At 44.7% G+C, this 20168-nt stretch overlaps 2 protein-coding genes across 11 annotated transcripts in view; both read left to right on the top strand.

Moving 5' to 3' along the window:
• gtf2ird1 (GTF2I repeat domain containing 1) overlaps positions 1 to 2828 on the top strand; it is a 31078-nt gene extending 28250 nt beyond the window's left edge. For 6 of the 7 annotated variants that reach the window (XM_084698010.1, XM_084698013.1, XM_084698008.1 and 3 more), the window contains exons 22-28: positions 341 to 369; positions 481 to 528; positions 647 to 724; positions 855 to 1047; positions 1231 to 1268; positions 1351 to 1460; positions 1756 to 2828. In XM_084698010.1, coding sequence (XP_084554136.1) covers positions 341 to 369; positions 481 to 528; positions 647 to 724; positions 855 to 1047; positions 1231 to 1268; positions 1351 to 1460; positions 1756 to 1824 — 565 coding nt within the window. In that variant the 3' untranslated portion in view covers positions 1825 to 2828. The remainder of the gene's footprint in view (positions 1 to 340; positions 370 to 480; positions 529 to 646; positions 725 to 854; positions 1048 to 1230; positions 1269 to 1350; positions 1461 to 1755) is intronic. The other variant, XR_014755141.1, reaches the window with a different exon arrangement.
• Positions 2829 to 4204: 1376 nt separating this feature from the next.
• The window catches only part of dtx2 (deltex 2, E3 ubiquitin ligase), a 38267-nt gene continuing 22303 nt past the window's right edge, over positions 4205 to 20168 (top strand). For 2 of the 4 annotated variants that reach the window (XM_084698017.1, XM_084698014.1), the window contains exons 1-2: positions 4205 to 5045; positions 13937 to 14522. In XM_084698017.1, coding sequence (XP_084554143.1) covers positions 4733 to 5045; positions 13937 to 14522 — 899 coding nt within the window. In that variant the 5' untranslated portion in view covers positions 4205 to 4732. The remainder of the gene's footprint in view (positions 5046 to 13936; positions 14523 to 20168) is intronic. The other 2 variants (XM_084698016.1, XM_084698015.1) reach the window with 2 other exon arrangements.

Genomic DNA, 20168 nt, shown 5'->3' with positions numbered 1-20168 from the left:
TCCTCCAGGCAGGTGGTCAGGGTGGATGATAGCAAGGCTGCAAAGGAGGTTTGGTTTGTCCTGAGGTACAGTTGAGTGTCATCAGCGTAGCAATGGAATGAAATTCCATGCTGGCCGATGACATGGCCAAGGGGGAGCATGTAGAGAATGAACAGGGTGGGGCCAAGCACTGATACCTTGAGGGACACTACAGGTGACGTTGTGTGTCAGGGATTTCGCCTCTCCCAAGGCGACATACTCAGTTCTCCAATATAGAACAGAGTATGTCGGTTATAAGCCATATATGTTGTAGTACTGGTAGTTTGAAATGACTTTGCTTCCTTCTTCTTTTTATGTACAGACCTTTTCAAGGACTTATTCCTAAACCAGGTAACACTCCATATTATTTAGCTTATAAACTTCACTTGATTGGATCAGATGCTATTGTGAATGTTCTTGCTTTTGGAAAATTTACCTAACCATGCATTTTCTTTTCCTCAGCTCCTCGACGAATCACCCTGTTGAAGAAAGCCTACGCCTCTATAAGTGGTATGAGGAGTGACTCACATCACAGATTTTCAGTTCACTACACTGTGTACACACTGTACTTTACATGGTTATCATATTGGAATTTACATTGATTGCGTTGCTTCTCTTCAATCGACAGATGAAGACGACGTCAACCGCATGGGGGAGAAAGTGATTCTCCGTGAGCAAGTGAAAGAACTTTTCAACAAGAAATATGGTAGTATGGCAATTATATCAACTTTATCCTTAAAGTTATATATAGTGTAATCATATACTGTACTACACTCCTTGCCATGCCTCAATATCAAGACCCAAAAACGGGGTTAAAGGAACACCTTCCTCTTCAGGTGATGCCCTGGGGCTGGACAGGTCGGTGGTCGTCCCATACAAGCTGATCCGTGCCAGTCCAGATTCTATTGAAGTCAGTGGCCTTCCGGATGATATCCCCTTCCGAAATCCCAACACCTATGACATTGTCCGCTTGGAAAAAATCCTTCAAGCCAGGGATGAAATCACTATCAACGTTAAAAGCCAGCTACAGTAAGTTTTCCTTGCGTCGTTAAACACGAAGATTGTGGTTGAAAAGTTGTTTTTGACGACCCTCTGCTCTGTAATAACCTTCCTACTCATTCTGGGAGATAAATTATTTGATTTTAAAAGGATTATGTTACAAGCAGATAACTTCTAGTGCCAGCATCTAAGTTCTCAAATTTGTCTATACAGGCCTTTTGCAGAAATATGCACCCAAACTTGTAACACAGGTAATGGCGTTTTTGTGTTGTAAAAAATATTTTTACAGTGAGTTTGTATGTATTGGGTTTTTAATGGTTGTGTTTCTTAAAGAAGGGAAAGATGTCTCAATCAATCGAAGAAAACGCAAGAGAGTCCTTGAGAGCAGTCGAAGCTCCCTGCCCTCTGAATCAGGGGTGTCGTCCAATCAGATTCCTGTAATGGTACGTGTGCCAAACCTATGACACGTATAGAACGTATGCTGTGTATCTTCGTTTCAAAAGTGATTGACTTCCGCCCTCTGTTTTGGGAAGACCCTAGTACACGGTGCAACTGTAACCTAATAAACTCTTTGATACTAAACATATAGTTATTATTATAGCCCTGTGCAAATACAAAAGCATACATTAACCATTTGCTCAGTAAGACATTAATTTATAAGAGGCCCCTAAAGTATTGAATGTGTCATAATTAGGTCACAAGTATCTCAGCAGATCTTTTTTCACTTCTGTTTTTTAGCAGTGGCCCATGTACATGGTGGACTACAGCGGAGTGAATGTGCAAGTTCCTGGGAAAGTGAAATACTAATGGAAGAAACAGAGAAACCTGATACTGCTAAATGGAGGGGCTGAAAGGAGATGAGTTTATTAGACAATGGTTATAATCATATCTCCAAGTTGCAGCTTTTGCCTGTGTGCTGTTGCTAAAACTCTACTGACTGAACATATAAGCCTGCAGGTTTGGATACTTTGAATGGTGAATTGAGTGAGAAGGAACACTAGAATAAGTCTGTACATCCTTTGTTGCAGGGTGATAAGTGGTTTGATTGTTATGTCTCATATGTCTTTGTCACTAGCCCAAACAGTGTTTAATGCAACTCTTTGAATGGTAGCCTGCAAAACAAGGCTAAGATAACTCATATTAGTTTTATAAGCTTATGGAATTTCTGGAAGTTCTTCAAATAATGTATTTCAACTTCAACTTTATTTATCCTTAAAAGGAAATTAGTGTGCAGCAGGGGTCAGAAACAGACACAGAACAGAACCGCCAAATGCCAACAATTTGCCCTTACATTGCCTGTGTACACCTTTTGAAGTGACATTATAGGGTTCGATAAATAGAGTTTGGTTATGGTGTTGGCTACAAAAAAAGCAACATGGTTCCACAATATAAAAAAATTGTATGATTATTTATTTTATTTATTTAAGAAAAATAATATTATCATGTGCAGGGATGTAAACTACATGGTTCAGGAATACACAAAGTCTGAACCACATTTCAAACACTAATTACTACTGTATGTAGCTCGAGAAGTATATGAATGGATTTAAGTTTGCCTTCAGTTGTGCATACTGTTATTCTCAATGGTGGAGTAGCATAAGGTGAGAACACCATTGTCATTTACAATGTACAACCCTTCATGCGTTTGTTTGTAGCACATTAACACAAAGTAAACTGTCTCAAACTGAATGTAACGTGTGTAAAAGAAAGAATATGTGTTCTTCTGTAACAACTGTTTCTGGATTTACCAGTATTTATATGCTGTACCTTAATGCCATTTAGGCCTTTGAAATAAAATGTGTTGCCTTGCACTTTTATTCACTCTCTGACAAGTTACTTTTATTGAAGTTGTTGATTTATGTTGTAAAAATATTTTTAAGAATCACTAGCAGGCACTTCGTCCAAAAATGTTTGCATAGGGATAAAATGCAAATATGTATATACACAATACACACATTGGCCCACAGAATGCAAGTAGTAACCTATTTAGTCAGTGCCTGTAACTTTCAGTTATTTACAACGGCGTATTAGGGCCAGTATGTAAAAAAAAAAAAAATCGGAGCCGGAGGAGAAAGAGGGGGGTAATATTCCAAGATTTAAATCGTAAATTTGCGAGAAAAAAGTCGGATATTCTCCGAGTTTATAAAGTCACAAATTTGCGAGAAAAAAGTCGGAGATTCTCCGAGTTTATAAAGTCACAGACTTTCAAGAAAAAAACTTGTCAATTTGCGATAAAAAAGTCGGATATTCTCCGAGTTTATAAAGTCACAAATTTGCGAGAAAAAAGTCGGATATTCTCCCAGTTTATAAAGTCACAGACTTTCAAGAAAAAACTTGTCAATTTGCGATAAAAAAGTCGGATATTCTCAGAGTTTATAAAGTCACAAATTTGAGAGAAAAAAAATAGTCAATTTGCGAGAAAAAAAGTCGGAGATTCTCCAAAATTATTAAATCGAAAATATGGATTTGTTTTTTCTCAAGGAACCTCATTCCTTCACTTTGCATGGTCAACTTAATCACAGCACAGACGCCGTCGCTTGCCATGTACGAAGCCTGCAGTAGCCTAATGGATGACCTGATCAAATTATACTTTTCAATTGGTTTGTGGTTCAACAGGACACAGCCAAGACGCTGCTCTTTTCTAAACTGATCCACACCTTGAGGATCGACTAATTTGAGGATCTGTCGTATTGTGTCCTAATGTTGGACCACAAATCGAATTTGAATTGCCCGTGGATGTAACTAGCGATATCCTTGCATCTGTCCATTGCATTGTAGTTCCTGATGCACAAAAGCTATCACCTCATCCAAATAAGTATGATGTTACCTTCTGAATAGGCCCAAATCACGGCAATGTCCGAATGCTTATTACAATCTGGTGATTCTGGGCAAAAATCAGGAGTAGCCTATCTTATTTCCTTATTGCTGAATCCTATTGAATAGTATAATTCAGACTTTTTTCTCGCAAATTTGTGACTTTATAAACTCAGAGAATCTCCGAATTTTTCTCTCGCAAATTTACGACTTTACTCTCGGAATATTACCCCCCTCCTCCGGCTCCGATTTTTTTTTAAACCTACTGCCCCTAATACGCCGTCGTAGTTATTGGGGCAAATGGGTCCTAGTTTGTTTTTGTTTTTTTGCGTGTGTGCGTGCGTGCGCCATGTCGTCATTTGCCAAGCAACGATTGATGTTTGGAGATGTGACCAGCTATGTCGGTAGAGCTAGCAGCACTTATCCACACACACTAGCCAATTGATATTGCCAACTGGGATTCCTCTATTTGCCAACATGGATTCGGGTACTTTCTTTGATTGTCTGACACCTTAAGGTAAATCTGGCGCGTTTAGAAATATTTTTGTATGGGGCGTTATAACAAGCCAAGCTAGTTAAGCTAGCTACCAAGCTAGTTTCAGGAAGCTCCAGACACAAGATCGAAAATGCAAGCTACCAGCTAGCTAGACGACGTGGTTATCTAGACAAGACTGGGGCGGAGGGGTTTTATCAACTACAGTATCTTAAGCAAGTGTTGTGGCCTGGAACGTTTGAACTAGCCTTTCGGATTGGTTTTAACAGAACCGGGAAAAGGTCGGTCGTATAGTTTAAGATAACCCTAAAGCAAAAGTCAGCTAACGTTAAACTGTTTAGCTTCCTAGCTCGCTAGCTAATCTACATTAGCGGCTATCTGGATCTGACGCACTGCTAGCAGGCTGATATGGCCACTGCCTCTGGGTCTTGTGTAGGGATAAACGGGTCAATAAATGGTCCCTCTGTCTCCACCACAACCTCGGGGGCACCTGGACAGTCACAGCCTATGGTCGTGGTATGGGAATGGCAAGATGATCTTGGGTATTGGAGACCGTATAGTGGCCAGGTGAGCGGCTACATCGAACAATACTTCTCCTCTCCGCGGGGACACAGAGGTGGGGGACCTGGTTCCACCAGCATCTGCCTCGGACAATCAGACCCCAGCTTGTCGCCTTATCTCATAGATATACCCAGCCTAAAACAGTTCCGCCAGGATACAGGTATGTTTACCCACATATCATTCTACCAGAGCTGTATTTTGCAACTCATTTCACCTGGTGTCAGGATCTGTCGGGCTTTTGTTGTAGCCAGTTAACGTTAGCACACTGTTGTTTTCAACAACTGTGAGCTAGCTTGCTTTGCTAGGGTACATTATAGAGTTAGGCTGCCTGCTTTAAATCAGTAAAGTTAGCTCGATTTAGTTACACATTAACTTCAAGTTAACACTTAAATGCAAATTACCAGTCTTGTCCCATACAAAAAATGCTGTATCGTTAATTATACTTTCTTGCTGACACTGACAGCCATTGCTAGCAAACTAGCTACCCAACTTGGGTATTATATTTGCTCGTGTGGTGAGTGAGTCAGGAATTAAACGAGCAGATGGGAAACCGTGTAGGCTACTGTACCCCACTTGTCTTAGGTTAGTAAAGGTCTTGTTAGTTCAGGTGTTGTCTTAGGTTAGTATAGGTCTATAATGTTTGTAGGTCATTGTGTATTGAGGTCTAGTATATTGTATATTGCATACTGTTTTTATATTATCACAGGTGTAATCTATGCTCTTAGTGCTTATATGTTATGCTAAGTTGGTTTGCGTTGTCTTGTCACAAGAATTTCAGTGCCCAGTCTGATCTTGTGTTGTTCTGTACACCTGAAAAAAAAAAAAACTTGCACTACTTTGTAGCTTACAGGCCTTTATGCCCATGGTTCAATGGAATGACAGTGTTGTTTGACACCTGCTCAGAAAGTGGTCAGGGAAAAAATATGTTACCTAGGGCTGCACGATTAATCGAATTTGAATCACAATCACGATTTTGGCTTCCCAAGATCGAATTCACATGATCGAGCGATATTTAAAATGCGTCATTCCGTTAATAGAACGCTCTGTATCAAAGTTATTTTTTGCAAAGCCAATCTAGCGCTCCGTAAACCAATAGGTGCGTTCGACATCGGCTGCGGCTGCATGAAACGACCAGCGAGAGTTGCCGCTTGCAGTCGGGGAGGAGTTATAAACGGCTCTGTAAAGTCGGAAAATGTGTAATTTATGTATTGGGCTATGTTAAACCCTTTCTCCAATCTGCAGCCGGCTGCGGCGCTGCATGGAGTCAGCGTCGGAAATACACGAGGGCAAAGGTCAAAACTGCCCCTAAGAAATATCATTTTGCCCCTGATATCACTAGGAGAGGGGCAAACAATGCCCCCAAAATTTCCTCTAAAAATAATGATAATTTAATTAACTTGTCAAAAACATCGTGACCTGGACCAGTTGCTATAATGCTTTTGATTTTCACCTTGACTGATGTGCGTGTGCGTAAAGAACCGAACGTTCAAAAAAATGGAGCGCTTCTTAATCAGACCTATGAGTGACTGCAAGTGTGAGGAGAACTGAGGAAGCAGTAAACACAATCTCCGTCACAATCTCAGGTTCCAAAGATGAAATTCACTCGCAGTGGCCATCGAACAATGGAAGCTAGATTGTCTTGGGGTGGACACGATTTTTTGCAAAGCATGTCGAACTTGTGGACAACGAGTTGCAAAAGTTGTTGTCAATCCGGCACAGGCGAATTCTTCTGCTGAATCTAGTTGAGCGAAAACATTAAGAAATACGTGGCCTTTCGTCACCAGCGACCAAGCAACACGCCATCGCCTACGGTGATAACTAGTAATAATAATAATTTGTTAATTATTTAGTTCGCTTTAGCTAGTTTAACGTTAGTAAGCTAACGTTAGCTAGCTCTGATAGTGCGTTAGTCACAAAGGCTTGCTTGCTTGCTAGCTAGCTTGGCTAACGTTAGACAGAGTGCAGTCAGTGAATGATTTTCCCCCCATCCTCGTAACTGTCATCTTGTGGTTGACAACCAATCCTATATTTGGGGAAAGTTGTGTGCAGTTGAAAAAAAGTAAAAAAATGAATGTAATAATAACAATTAATAACCACAGAGAAATAAGATAACATTGAATATGATGGTCTGATTTATGTTTTCTGTTAAAATAAATCTAAGACAACAATTTGAATCTGTAGACTACTACTTAATAGTCTTATTATTGCCATTTGATGAAAATTGCTCATACTGTAAGCCTAAATAAGCACATTAATAATCTTGAACAAAGGTAAAATGTCTTATTATTACATTTAGTAGACGCTCTTATCCAGAGTGACTCACAGTAAGTACAGGGACATTCCCCTGAGGCAAGTATGGTGAAACGCCTTGCCCAAGGACACCAAATCATTTTGCACGGCTGGGAATTGAACTGTCAACCTTCCGATTACTAACCCGATTCCCTAACCGCTCAGCCACCTGACTCCCTCTGGATAAGAGCGTCTGCTAAATGACTAAATGTTGATTCAAAAAGTGCCCCCAATTTAAAAAAAAATGCCCCTGGATTTCAGTCGTCGTCGTCGTCGTCATCTACCGCTTGTCCGGGGATCGGGTCGCGGGGGCAACGACCTAAGCAGGGAGGCCCAGGCTTCCCTCTCCCCGGCCACTTCCACCACCTCTTCCTGGGGGACCCCGAGGCGTTCCCAGGCCAGCCGAGTGACATAGTCCCTCCAGCGTGTCCTGGGTCTTCCCCGGGGCCTCTTCCCAGTGGGACGTGCCCGGAACACCTCACCAGGGAGGCGTCCAGGAGGCATCCTAATCAGATGCCCGAGCCACCTCAGCTGGCTCCTCACGACGCGGAGGAGCAGCGGTTCTACTCTGAGCCCCTCCCGGATGACCGAGCTTCTCACCCTATCTCTAAGGGAGAGCCCGGACACCCTGCGGAGAAAGCTCATTTCGGCCGCTTGTATTCGCGATCTCGTTCTTTCGGTCACTACCCATAGTTCGTGACCATAGGTGAGGGTAGGAACGTAGATCGACTGGTAAATAGAGAGCTTCGCCTTTCGACTCAGCTCCTTCTTCACCACGACGGACCGATGCAGAGCCCGCATCACTGCGGACGCCGCACCGATCCGCCTGTCGACCTCGCGCTCCATTCTTCCCTCACTCGTGAACAAGACCCCGAGATACTTGAACTCCTCCACTTGGTTCAGGATCTCCTCCCCGACCCGGAGATGGCACTCCACCCTTTTCCGGTCGATAACCATGGCCTCAGATTTGGAGGTGCTGATTCGCATCCCAGCCGCTTCACATTCGGTTGCGAACCGCTCCAGTGAGAGCTGAAGGTCACGGCCCGATGAAGCCAACAGGACCACATCATCTGCAAAAAGCAGCGACCCGATCCTGAGGTCACCAAACCGGACCCCCTCAACACCCTGGCTGCGCCTAGAAATCCTGTCCATATAGGTAATGAACAGAATAGGTGACATAGGGCAGCCCTGGCGGAGTCCAACCCTCACCGGAAACAAGTTCGACCTACTACCGGCAATGCGGACCAAACTCTGGCACCGGTCGTACAGGGACCGGACAGCCCCGATCAGGGAATCCGGTACCCCGTACTCTCGGAGCACCCCCCACATGAGCCCCCGAGGGACACGGTCGAACGCCTTTTCCAAATCCACAAAACATGTGTAGACTGGTTGGGCAAACTCCCATGTACCCTCCAGGACTCCGCGGAGGGTATAGAGCTGGTCCACTGTTCCTCGGCCAGGACGAAAACCACATTGCTCCTCCTGAATCCGAGGTTCGACAATCCGGCGGACCCTCCTCTCCAGGACCCCTGAATAGACTTTCCCAGGGAGGCTGAGGAGTGTGATCCCCCTAAAGTTGGAGCACACCCTCCGGTCCCCCTTTTTAAAGAGGGGAACCACCACCCCGGTCTGCCAGTCCAGAGGCACTGTCCCCGATGTCCACGCGATGTTGCAGAGTCGTGTCAACCAAAACAGCCCTACAACATCCAGAGCCTTAAGGAACTCCGGGCGGACCTCGTCCACCCCAGGGGCCCTGCCACCGCGGAGCTTTTCAACCACCTCGGCCCCAGAGATAGAAGGGCCCCCCCCGATGTCCCCAGACTCTGCCTCCACGTCGGTAAGCGTGTTGGTGGAATTAAGGAGGTCTTCAAAGTATTCCTTCCACCGATCCAGGACGTCCCCCGTCGAAGTCAGCAGCGCACCGTCCCCACCGTATACAGTGTTGACAGAGCACTGCTTCCCCCTCCTGAGTCGCCGGATGGTGGTCCAGAACCTTTTTGAAGCCGTTCGGAAGTCATTCTCCATGGCCTCGCCGAACTCCTCCCATGCCTGGGTTTTTGCCTCCGCGACCGCCAGAGCCGCGTTCCGCTTGGCCTGCCGGTACACATCAGCTGCCTCAGGAGTCCTACCAGCCAATAAAGCCCGATAGGCCTCCTTCTTCAGCTTGACGGCATCCCTCACCTCCGGAGTCCACCACCGGGTCCGAGGGTTACCGCCGCGACATGCACCGACCACCTTGCGGCCGCAGCTCCGGTCAGCCGCTTCAACAATGGAGGCCCGGAACATGGCCCATTCGGACTCAATGTCCCCGGCCCCCCCACGAGACATGATCGAAGCTCTCCCGGAGGTGGGAGTTGAAGCTCCTTCTGACAGAGGGTTCCGCCAGCCGTTCCCAGCAGACCCTCACATTACGTTTGGGCCTGCCAGGCCTGACCGGCGTCCTCCCCCACCATCGGAGCCAACTCACCACCAGGTGGTGATCAGTTGACAGCTCCGCCCCTCTCCTCACCCGAGTGTCCAAGACATGCGGCCTCAAGTCCGACGACACGACTACGAAGTCGATCATCGAACTGAGACCTCGGGTGTCCTGGTGCCAGGTGCACATATGGACACCCTTATGCTTGAACATGGTGTTCGTTATGGACAAGCCGTGTTTAGCACAGAAGTCCAACAACAGAACACCACTCGGGTTCAGATCGGGGGGGCCGTTCCTCCCAATCATGCCCCTCCAGGTCTCACTGTCATTGCCCACATGAGCATTGAAGTCCCCCAGGAGGACGAGGGAATCCCCGGGAGGAGCGCTTTCCAGCACCCCCTCCAGAGACTCCAAAAAGGGTGGGTACTCTGAGCTGCCGTTTGGTGCATAAGCACAAACGACAGTGAGGACCCGTCCCCCCACCCGAAGGCGGAGGGAGGCTACCCTCTCATCCACCGGGGTGAACCCCAATGTACAGGCACCGAACCGAGGGGAAACAAGTATTCCCACCCCAGCTCGACGCCTCTCACCAAGGGCAACTCCAGAGTGGAAGAGAGTCCAGCCCCTCTCAAGGAGACTGGTTCCGGAGCCCGTGCCGTGCGTCGAGGCGAGGCCGACTATATCTAGCCGGAAACTCTCTACCTCGCGCACCAGCTCAGGCTCCTTTCCCGCCAGCGAGGTGACGTTCCACGTCCCTAAAGCTAGCTTCTGCAGCCGAGGATCGGACCGCCAAGGCCCCCGCCTTCGGCCGCCGCCCGTCTCACACTGCACCCGACCCCCATGACCCCTCCTGCGGATGGTGAGCCCACTGGAAGAGGGTCCCACGTTGTCTTTTCGGGCTGTGCCCGACCGGGCCCCATGGGAAAAGGCCCGGCCACCAGGCGGGCCTGGCTCCAGGGGGGGGGCCCCGGTGACCCGCTTCCGGGCAGGGGCAACTGAGAACCATTGTTGTGTTTCTTCATGGTTGGTTTTTTGAGCCACGCTTTGTCTGGTCTTTCACCTGGAACCTGTTTGCCTTGGGAGACCCTACCAGGGGCATAAAGCCCCCGACAACATAGCTTCCAGGATCACTAGGACACGCAAACCCCTCCACCGCGGTAAGGTGGTGACTCATGGAGGGGATTTCAGTCAGTGGGGGCAAAAATTGCCCCCTAAAAAAATATGTAAATTTCCTACCCTGCATGGAGTTGAATACACCTAATGTCTGATCACGAGATGTTCCCTGCACCACGCAGCTTAGGCCCCGTCCACACTAGCCCAGGTAAATTTTGAAACGCATACGTATGTCTGCGTTTGCACCTCCCGTCCACACTAATACGGCGTATTCGGATACTGAAAACTGAGTTTTTCGAATACGCTCCCCTAGCCGGAGACATTTGAAAACGCCGGGTTCGCGTAGTAGTGTGGACGTGGTCCACGGAGCTTTTCGGATACGATGATGTTCAGTTGCTATGGCATTGGGGGTAGCTTTCGCTCTATAGCAGAGGTCCCCAACCTTTTTTGCGCCACGGACCGGTTTAATGTTGCAATATTTTCACGGACCGGCCTTTAAGGCGTGGCGCATAAATACATAAAATAAAATGATACGACCGGCATACAAACGGTGGCATTTTCTAAATACAATAATAAACGTGAATCCACTGTGTACTCTTATGCAACTTTATTAGCAGCGGCCTCGTAACATCGTGCCAACAACATAACATGAATCCTCTCTGCCCTTATTATGTCCATGTCTCTGCGGCTCTGCCCCGCTCTGCCCCAAACACTCTCTGGTCGCTATGGTAATATTTAAACATGCCTTCAAAATAAGACGCAACACAAAAACAAATATTTAAGGTGCATGAAAAATACTTTTATTTTTATTTTTTATAAAACTGAAATAATGTAATGATTTATTCTTTCTCTGCGGACCGGTACCAAATGACCCACGGACCGGTACCGGGACCGCTGCTCTATAGCTATAATGTCAAGATGAACATGGAAGTTGAAAGAAAAATGCTGCTCCATCTCAATAATTTATTTACCAGTTTAGTTAGTGTAGGCCTACTTCAAGGTAGGCTACAGGTATATTATAACTTAATAGATACGCGTGACTCCTACGCAGAAGGCGAGTGTTGTAAGCTACTCGGTATGCCTGAACGATAGGGGGACAAGGCAGAGAAGACGGTTTAAACCAAACATAGAGCGGCGATTCTGGGTGAGACTTGGCTGAACAGCTTGCTGGTGGGACAATTTTACCAAATACATCCAAAATAATACCAAATAGAACACCAAATAGTATTGCCAGAGGAGTATGTAAACAGGGAACCGTGGGAGGGGCAGGAGTGGCGTAACCATGACAACGATTGTCATGTACCCCCAGCGGCGTAACAATTACTTGGCGGGCCCGAGTGCAGATCTCAGCAACGGGCCCCTTAACCGACCTATCGTCAGGCGAAATTATTGAGTGTTGTTCTTAGCGAGGCGCATGGAAATGTACTTATTATCAGTGTTGCGTCTTAACACGTTCATGATTTCGCTCATAATTTTGGTGAACGTGAACTGAACGTAGCCTAATGTATTACTGCCTGATGAACGATACTGTGCAGTGGACACATTCATTCTGGTGTCTGTGAAGGGCACGTTCACTCTTTTTAATTTCGTTTAATAATGTGCCTGATTTCTAGAGACTTCCAGGCTAAAAACACACCGTTAACAGTCTTGTGTCCAAGGTTACCCAACCTGTCAATCGCTGGTGTGCTTTCTTTCTTTCTTCTACTGTTTATGCATGGCAAGTGTGTGAACGCCGCTTTGCGTAGAGGCAGAGAGCGATATTGCAGACGGCAGCCACCTATTGGAAAAAAAAAAAAACTGAACTAACCTAAGCTAGTTCATTATTTGGAGCTTTGAACTTAGTTCAACATTTTGAATTATGAACTTAAGTAGTTAGTTCATGTAGAAAGGGAACTTTCCCAACACTGCTTATTACAATACACATTGTGAATTTATTGGTGAATGTTTGATTAGATTTTTGTTAGCTAGATATGCTAGCCTAACGTTTAGCCTATCTAGCTTTAGCTATTTTCCAACAACATCCTGCACATTGTTTTCAATATCTAACCTGGCTGCTGCCTTGTGCCTATACGTGCATTTAATGACGTTTAATAGCCATGTCTAAATGCATTCAATAGGCTATACCAGACAGTAAACGTTAGCCTACCCTGGTGGCTGAGTTTCACTCATTGCTGTTGGGCTGGGGGTCAGACGTAGCGTCCTCTTGAACACCTAAATAAACAAAACAAATCCAAAAGAAGATAATTTTGCCGGTTTTGCCACCCTTTAATCCTGCTCTTTTCGTTCGTGCCGCTTCCTGCAGCCACTTTTGTGTTTTTGAACGAAGGGCATGGGGTAGCCTACTTACCGCAATTATTCAACATGCAACGCAATGCAACACAACAGGATGGCAAACGATCACAACGTGTGGGTGGGCTATAGAATCTTTGACAACATATTACACAGACAATATTACTTAATAAAAACGAGATGTGTTTCATTCAGCAAAAGGCAAATGAGGCAAAATGAATTATTTGCTGTTGTTAAGACTGACTATTGTTAAAATGTTTATTGGACAGGTGAGAATAACTGACACCATAATTGAGAAATGTTTGCGAATTGATCGGACAGGATCATATGTTAACCTTTCTGGGATTTACGCGGAGCGAGGGGCCCGGTCAGTTCTTCAGGTAGAGTTCTCACTTGAGATCGAGGACGGGCCCACTTTCGCCACGGGCCCTAGTGCAGCTGCACTCCCTATCAAATCAAATCAAATCAAATTTATTTGTATAGCCCTTTTTACACGCAAGCATGTCACAGAGGGCTTCACATACGCCCATAGAACTGCCCCTCAACCAACCTAAACCCTCAAGGAAGACAAGGAAAAACTCCCTATAGTTACGCCACTGTGTACCCGTGTTAGTGTGGACGGCAAACATTTGGAAAACGATATGAAAACGCTAGTGTGGACGGAGATTGTTTGTTTTTTATTGATTGTATATTTTGAGTTTTATTCACATCCATTCTGCAGGTATAATGCATTGTGACAATCAAATTAGATTAGGTGAGAATCAACAAATAATCGTGATAATTAATCGTGATCTCAATATTGATCAAAATAATCTTGATTATCATTTTGGCCATAATCGTGCAGCCCTAATGTTACCTTTCACTGTGACATTGAGTACGTAGGTCTTGTAACTTTGAAGAATAGGGTGTCTTTCAACCTACTCAATACTCTCCCTTTTTTTTAGGAAAGACACGGTCTGTACGTCGTACACTATTTGCCCAGTCCTCTGGCCTTGGCAGTGGTGTCTTCTGGGAGTGGGCCAATGACGAAGGAGGCTGGACCCCATACGAGACTCGAACCTCGATTCTATTAGAGCATAGTTACCAGGCCCGGCAGGCCACGGCCGACCTGGCTTCTCATGGCTATAACTACATAGTGGACCTCACAGCTCTGGCCCAGGTCAACAAGGGCACAGGTTTTAGACGGCAGGTGCGTCGGCAGGGGAACCTCCCATACCCACTAGCCTTGGCCCCCTCGGTCATTCACTCTGGCCCTGCCTGCTCCTGTCATCAGTGTCTGAGCCACAGCAGCACAGGCCCAATGCCCAGTCGCTCGCGCCACTCCTTCTCCTCAGGGCAGCTCAGCAGGCCCAGCCTCCAGGGCCAGGGTAGGGCTACTGGAGCCCACCCCACCTCTGTGTACTCACCGTATCCCAGAAGGCCTCTGTCGGTCGGGGGAATGGCTTGGGGAGGTCCCTGGCCCCCGACACCCTCTGGTCATTTACATGGAACGCCCCTGTCCTACCCGAGCAGTAGTGCCAATGGCTTGAGGTAAGTTCCTGTCATCTAGATCACTGTAGTTAGGATACATCTAGGTTACTGTAAGACAGATATAGTTGAGATATTCTGGCAGTTGCCAGAACATATTTAGTTGTGGGCCATACAGATCCCATTTGAATGTTTCCATATCAGGGTTTCCCGCAGAAAATGGGTTGGTTAAGGTGGTAGGGTGGGGTTTGCCGTCAGACCGGTGGGGGAGTGGGGATTAGTTTGTGCGATAGACTGTTAGCTAGCTAGCTAGCACCAGCTATGGAACGAGTGAAAACTTTAAATAGTAGGGTAGAATAAACTGGTTTAAATAAGCCTGGGTACAAAACTTCCTACCTCATAACCAGTATAGCAACCATGACAGTTTCCTGCACGCGTAGATATCTAAGGATTTTAAGATCGGCATAGCGACGGACTTGCTTCGGAACTGCATTGTGACGTCAGGTAGGACACTATTTGGCCCTAGGACACTATTTGGCCTGACAGTAACATTTAACCCTGTAAGACCCCATGGTCTTACTTTGAACTGCACTTTGAACGGTCTAATTGTTCTTTTTTTTAACGTTTTGGGTGACTCTTAAAAGAGTCGTTGTTGTGTGTGCTGTGGTTAGCACAGGAGTTGTCTGAGACTGTCTTGGATGTTTCCCAAGAACACATTGTTTCCAACGTGATCAAGGTGGACACCGTCGGGTCGGTACATCCACACGAAACCGTGTCGTATTTGGGGGTGTTGAATGCTCCCTATCCCACGGTCGGCCAGGAAGTTAGACACCGCTGCGGTGACTCGACGTCTTGCCCTGTCGATACCAGAAGCGCTGGTGCTCCTCTGATACCTCAAGACGCAGCGATCCAGGATTTCCGAAAACACCTGCAGAGTGATTGGGAACATCTCCATGATGGCCCCCAGGTCTCGCTTCATCCGCCTCGTCAGGTCTAGCCCGGTCACTTGGCCGATGTTGTTTCTCCCGACGTGGAGCACCATTATGTCCGGGCTGGGAAGCATGCCACGCTTCTCACGGAGCTTAGGCACAAGGTCTGCCCACCTCATGCCCCTCACCCCTACCCATTAAATATGGCACTCCAGTGCAAGGTCGGGGTACAGTCCAACCTCGTCCGCGTGTCGCACAAACCAGTATACCAACGAGCTGCCAACGATCCAGACGTGGGGACGACTTTTGTTTTCCACGGTGTGATATGATCCAACATCCAACATCTGCCTTTTATATACTAGCTGGCTTCCCGCTTCTTCTTTTTCAAACAATGCAAGGCTAACATCTGCCTGTTTGTTTGCCGCCTGTGTCTGTGTTGTTTTTATTCACAATATTCTCATTGTTGGCCATGAAGACAAATAGCTCTATATTATTTCTGAGACACTCGCGTCCTATTTTGTAATTTTACCGCCCTGAACGGCATCATTTGAGTAATGAGGACAAGTGCAGGCTTATTGATTACTTAAAAAACGTTATGTTTCATTATGCAAGATAGAGGAGCCTAGTGAGAGAAGGATTTAGCAGTTTTATTATTACATTAGCCTGTTTTATAAATAATTTGCAACAAAGTTGTTACTTGGTAACAATTAGCCAGCTAGACCATATGCTAGACGCCCAGCAGAAGTTTGTAGTAACAAAGAATGCTTGTGAAACAAAGTTGTTACTTCCCCTGCAAGAGGGAATGGTGATCAGCAACCTCATAGTTGAATCAAAACAAATACATTTGGCAGACCGGTGTAAAAATTGACCTAATTGCCAGTAACGAGGCAAAATGCGATATAGACCTGCTGTTTAGAGAAGCTGCCCTGGTAAATTGTAGGCTACTACTACTGTACTAGACTGTCTTGGTAGCGATTGCGTTGGTTGAATTTGTTTTAACGGTACTTCCATTGTACGGTCTAGGCTGAAATAAATTATTTTAATGAAAAGATTGACAACATTTAGGCTGAAATAAATTATTTTAATGAAAAGATTGACAACATTTAGGCTGTGGCAATGGAGTTCAGGTTAGTAAACAATAGTCAGATAGTAGTCACTAGTCAATTGGTTTCACCAATTGACATACTTTTGCTTTAAGGGTAGTGCGAAACATGTGCCGCCGTTTGACTTCCTACAGTACTGTAAACAGCTGTGGAGATGTTTGTTAGCTGCAGTAGGCCTACTAGACTAGGCTACAACGTTGCAGTGAGCTACACTGGTTTGAAACCACAGGTAATTATAATTTCCCCCAAAAATCGTTTACTTGTAATCTAATAATAAATCCTACAACGAAAATGTATTTGTGAGGAATGTTTATTTTAACGATTGAAAACAGATGCATCATAGACCTCTGTAGTATGTTACCTGGGCAACAGAGGCTAATGTCATGATGCTAATGCTTCAGTGAAATAGAGACAACTGTTTACGAAAGTAGATGTACTTCCTTAATAAATTACTTTATATTGTACATTACACGTTAGCCTAGCCATCTCCCAGAAGTTAACGAGCTGCTAAACTAATGTTCTGTTAGAGATAGTCACACGAGTTGTCATGACGTTAGTGACGTCAGTGACTGTGGCTAGTAAGTTAGCCACCGTGAGCTTCACTTTTCGCCACAAAAACGTAATTTCTACTTAAACCGTGCAACGGAACGTAAATCCCAATACAAGCAACTCAATGGCTACCAAGACGAAACATTTGAGACCTAGGTTGTCTATGTAGTCCAAATTAGGGATGGAGATTTGAACTGATTTCACTATTCGAATAGTATCTGAAATTATTTTCGAATATCCGGATAATCTATTTTTGTTAATGTGGTTTTGTTAATGTGGTTCCATTAGCCTGTCGTGACGCAAAGCATACAGTAAACACATGAACCACCACACATTCTGGCAATAATTGGGACTGTTCAGCTATTAGATTAAATAAGGGTTGAATAAAGAAAACAAATGAAAGATCAATTTATTAACATGTTGAAAAGACAATGAACTTGAAAAAACGCTGCGTCTTCAGACGTAGGCTCTTAATTTGGCGGAAAAGCAATTAGCCTATTATTATGTGAAATAAAAAGTAGGCTACATTGGACTAAATTAAACACATTGGGAAGGCTATCCTCGATAAAAACGAAAGACACACATGGAGAAATATTGCATATTAACTTGGAACCAAAATCGTATAGGATACGGTGCGCCACCACACAATGCAAACATAAACAGCGGATTACGCTAGCTCTACATGGCTACTGGTAAGAAAATAAATAAGCCACAACTGCATTAGCCATATGCATTTTTATTCAGGAAAATGAGCATGTAAACATGCTCAGGGGAGAGGCCAGTACGGAGTCGATTTACGAGCAGGCCGGCATAGAAAAACCATTGAAAAATGTTTATTCTTGACAAATTGTAACTGTATAGAAAAATCAATGCTGCAGACTTACCAAGGAGATACCAAATCTGACCAATTCCAAATATAGCTGCAAGCAGCAATGAGGTGGCCAAGCAGTCAAATAACCCAGAAAACATTTTAGACATCCTCAGAAGAGGGAACGAGTACACGCAGTTTGGTGTGAATCCATCAAAGATTTGCTGAGATACAACCCAACTTCCTGTTTGCTGGCTTAACGGCACATTTTGATTGCCTGTACCGGAAAAACAGTTTCCAAAATCAGAAAACCATGTGTTAGCTTTTGTTAGGCTTGGTCTGAAGATAATCTCTGCTAAATTTGGTGAAGATTGGACAACATGTGTAGGAGGATTTGCTGAGATATGACTTCACTTCCTGATTGGCTGCTTTTCTGCTGAATTTGATTGGCTGTACCGGACTAACGGTTGTGAGGATCAAAATTCTAATCGATAACTTTAGTGAGGCTTGGTCTGTAGATAATCTCTGGTCATTTTGAAGAAGATATGACAAAAATTGTAGGAGGAGTAGGCTTTCAAATGTTTTTGATAAAACCGGAAATAGCGGAAAATCTATATAACCGGAAATTGACGCCATGGTGTGCGTTGAAATCGTCGTGATCCAGGGAATCCAATGGTACCTCATTTTTGAAAATGGGTCATACGGTTCAAAAGTTGCGTGTGTAAACACAAGTCCAACTTTGACCCATTGGTGGCACTAGAGTGGTCTAATGGGAGACATGAAACTTTTAAGTATAGATGTAACTGTCCTTAATAGGTGTGCCAAATTTCTCAAAGTTATCGAAGGGTTCTAGGGGCTGCCATTAACTTCCATGGTACAAGAATAATAAAACTAACAATAACAATAGGTTTGCTCCTTACGGAGGAATCCTAATAAAAACTAGAGAGGCTACAATTTCTGGGAAAATTGTAGGGTGTGCTTGCTTGCGTTGGTTGCAGGGGTCCGTATTTAAATTACAGTGCGTTCACACTGCAGCGACGCGATGCAAGCGACAACATGTTTTCCATAAATTTTCTATGGAGCCAGGCGAATCGCTTGCGTAGTGCATTGTGGGTAGCGACGCAACAGAGTTGAGATTTTCTCAACGTTATGCAAATGAGGAGCGATTTTCGCTAGCGATGGCCAATCGCAGTGTTTTCTTGTTTCTCGTAACGTAGCAACCATGGTAAACATTTCTAGCTTTCAGTTTTTAAGATGGAGAAGCTAATTGCTTGTGTGGCTACATATCCAGTCCTGTACGATACGTCCCTGTATTTGTACAGAGACATTAATAAAAAGCATGAGGCCTGGCACAGGTTTGCCGACGTTGTTGGTGCTCCTGGTGGGTTTTCTGTACTTTCAAATTCAGTCTCTCGTCACAGTACGTAACTTTGTTCTAGCTAGTTACTGTACAGTAGTAGCCCGGCTGGAACTCCCTGGTCGTATCGACAGATTAGCAGAGACTTTGAGTAATATAATAAAACGTTTTTACACATGTCAACGTGTATGTTTATGAAACAGTTTTGTATTTTGAGTATAAGTTGTACTTTGATCGATGTTGCGAGTACGTAAACCCAAGTCTGCACAATTGGCCATGACAACTACAACAGTGATTTTAGAGAACTGCATTCTACATAATCAGTTTGAAACGTCCCCCCAGCGTGATGAACTGTGGGAAGGCGAGCGATGGCAAGCGATTCGCGTCGCTGCAGTGTGAACGCGGGGTTTACAACTGATATTTCTGTATATTTAATATAAAAATGCATAGCCTACTTATTTATAAAGATTACATATATTTAAAAGCATATTTTTTTCTGCTCATTTACAACTCAAAATTTTAAGAGTGAAGAGTAGAATGAAATAGTTGTCTTTTCATTTCCCCTGCAAGAGGGAATGGTGATCAGCAACCTCATAGTTGAATCAAAACTAATACGTTTGGCAGACCGGTGAGAAAATTGACCTAATCTCTATGACTTAAATGTCATTGTAAGTTTTTCCCTTCTCGTGATATTTTCAGGCATTTAGCCTACTCATATTGCATTCATTCATTCATGAATAAAAAAAAAACCTTTTGAAGCTTATTTTAACAACCACGTTACCAGCAGTAGCTATCTCAGATGGAATCGCGATTCAAATAGTACTAGGCTAACTGAAAAAATGCCCCCAAAAACTTAAATAAGCTTGACATTTATTTAGGGGAAAACCACTCATTCATAAACATGTCAGTGGTAGCAATCATTGTCAGTAACAAGGCAAAATGCGATATAGCCCTGCTGTGTGG

Source organism: Hypomesus nipponensis, chromosome 5, assembly GCF_054491055.1.
Source record: "Hypomesus nipponensis isolate SF chromosome 5, ASM5449105v1, whole genome shotgun sequence".
NCBI lineage: Eukaryota > Metazoa > Chordata > Actinopteri > Osmeriformes > Osmeridae > Hypomesus > Hypomesus nipponensis.
Note: the sequence above shows the minus strand (reverse complement) of the source record. Positions and strands in the feature narration are given on the sequence as shown.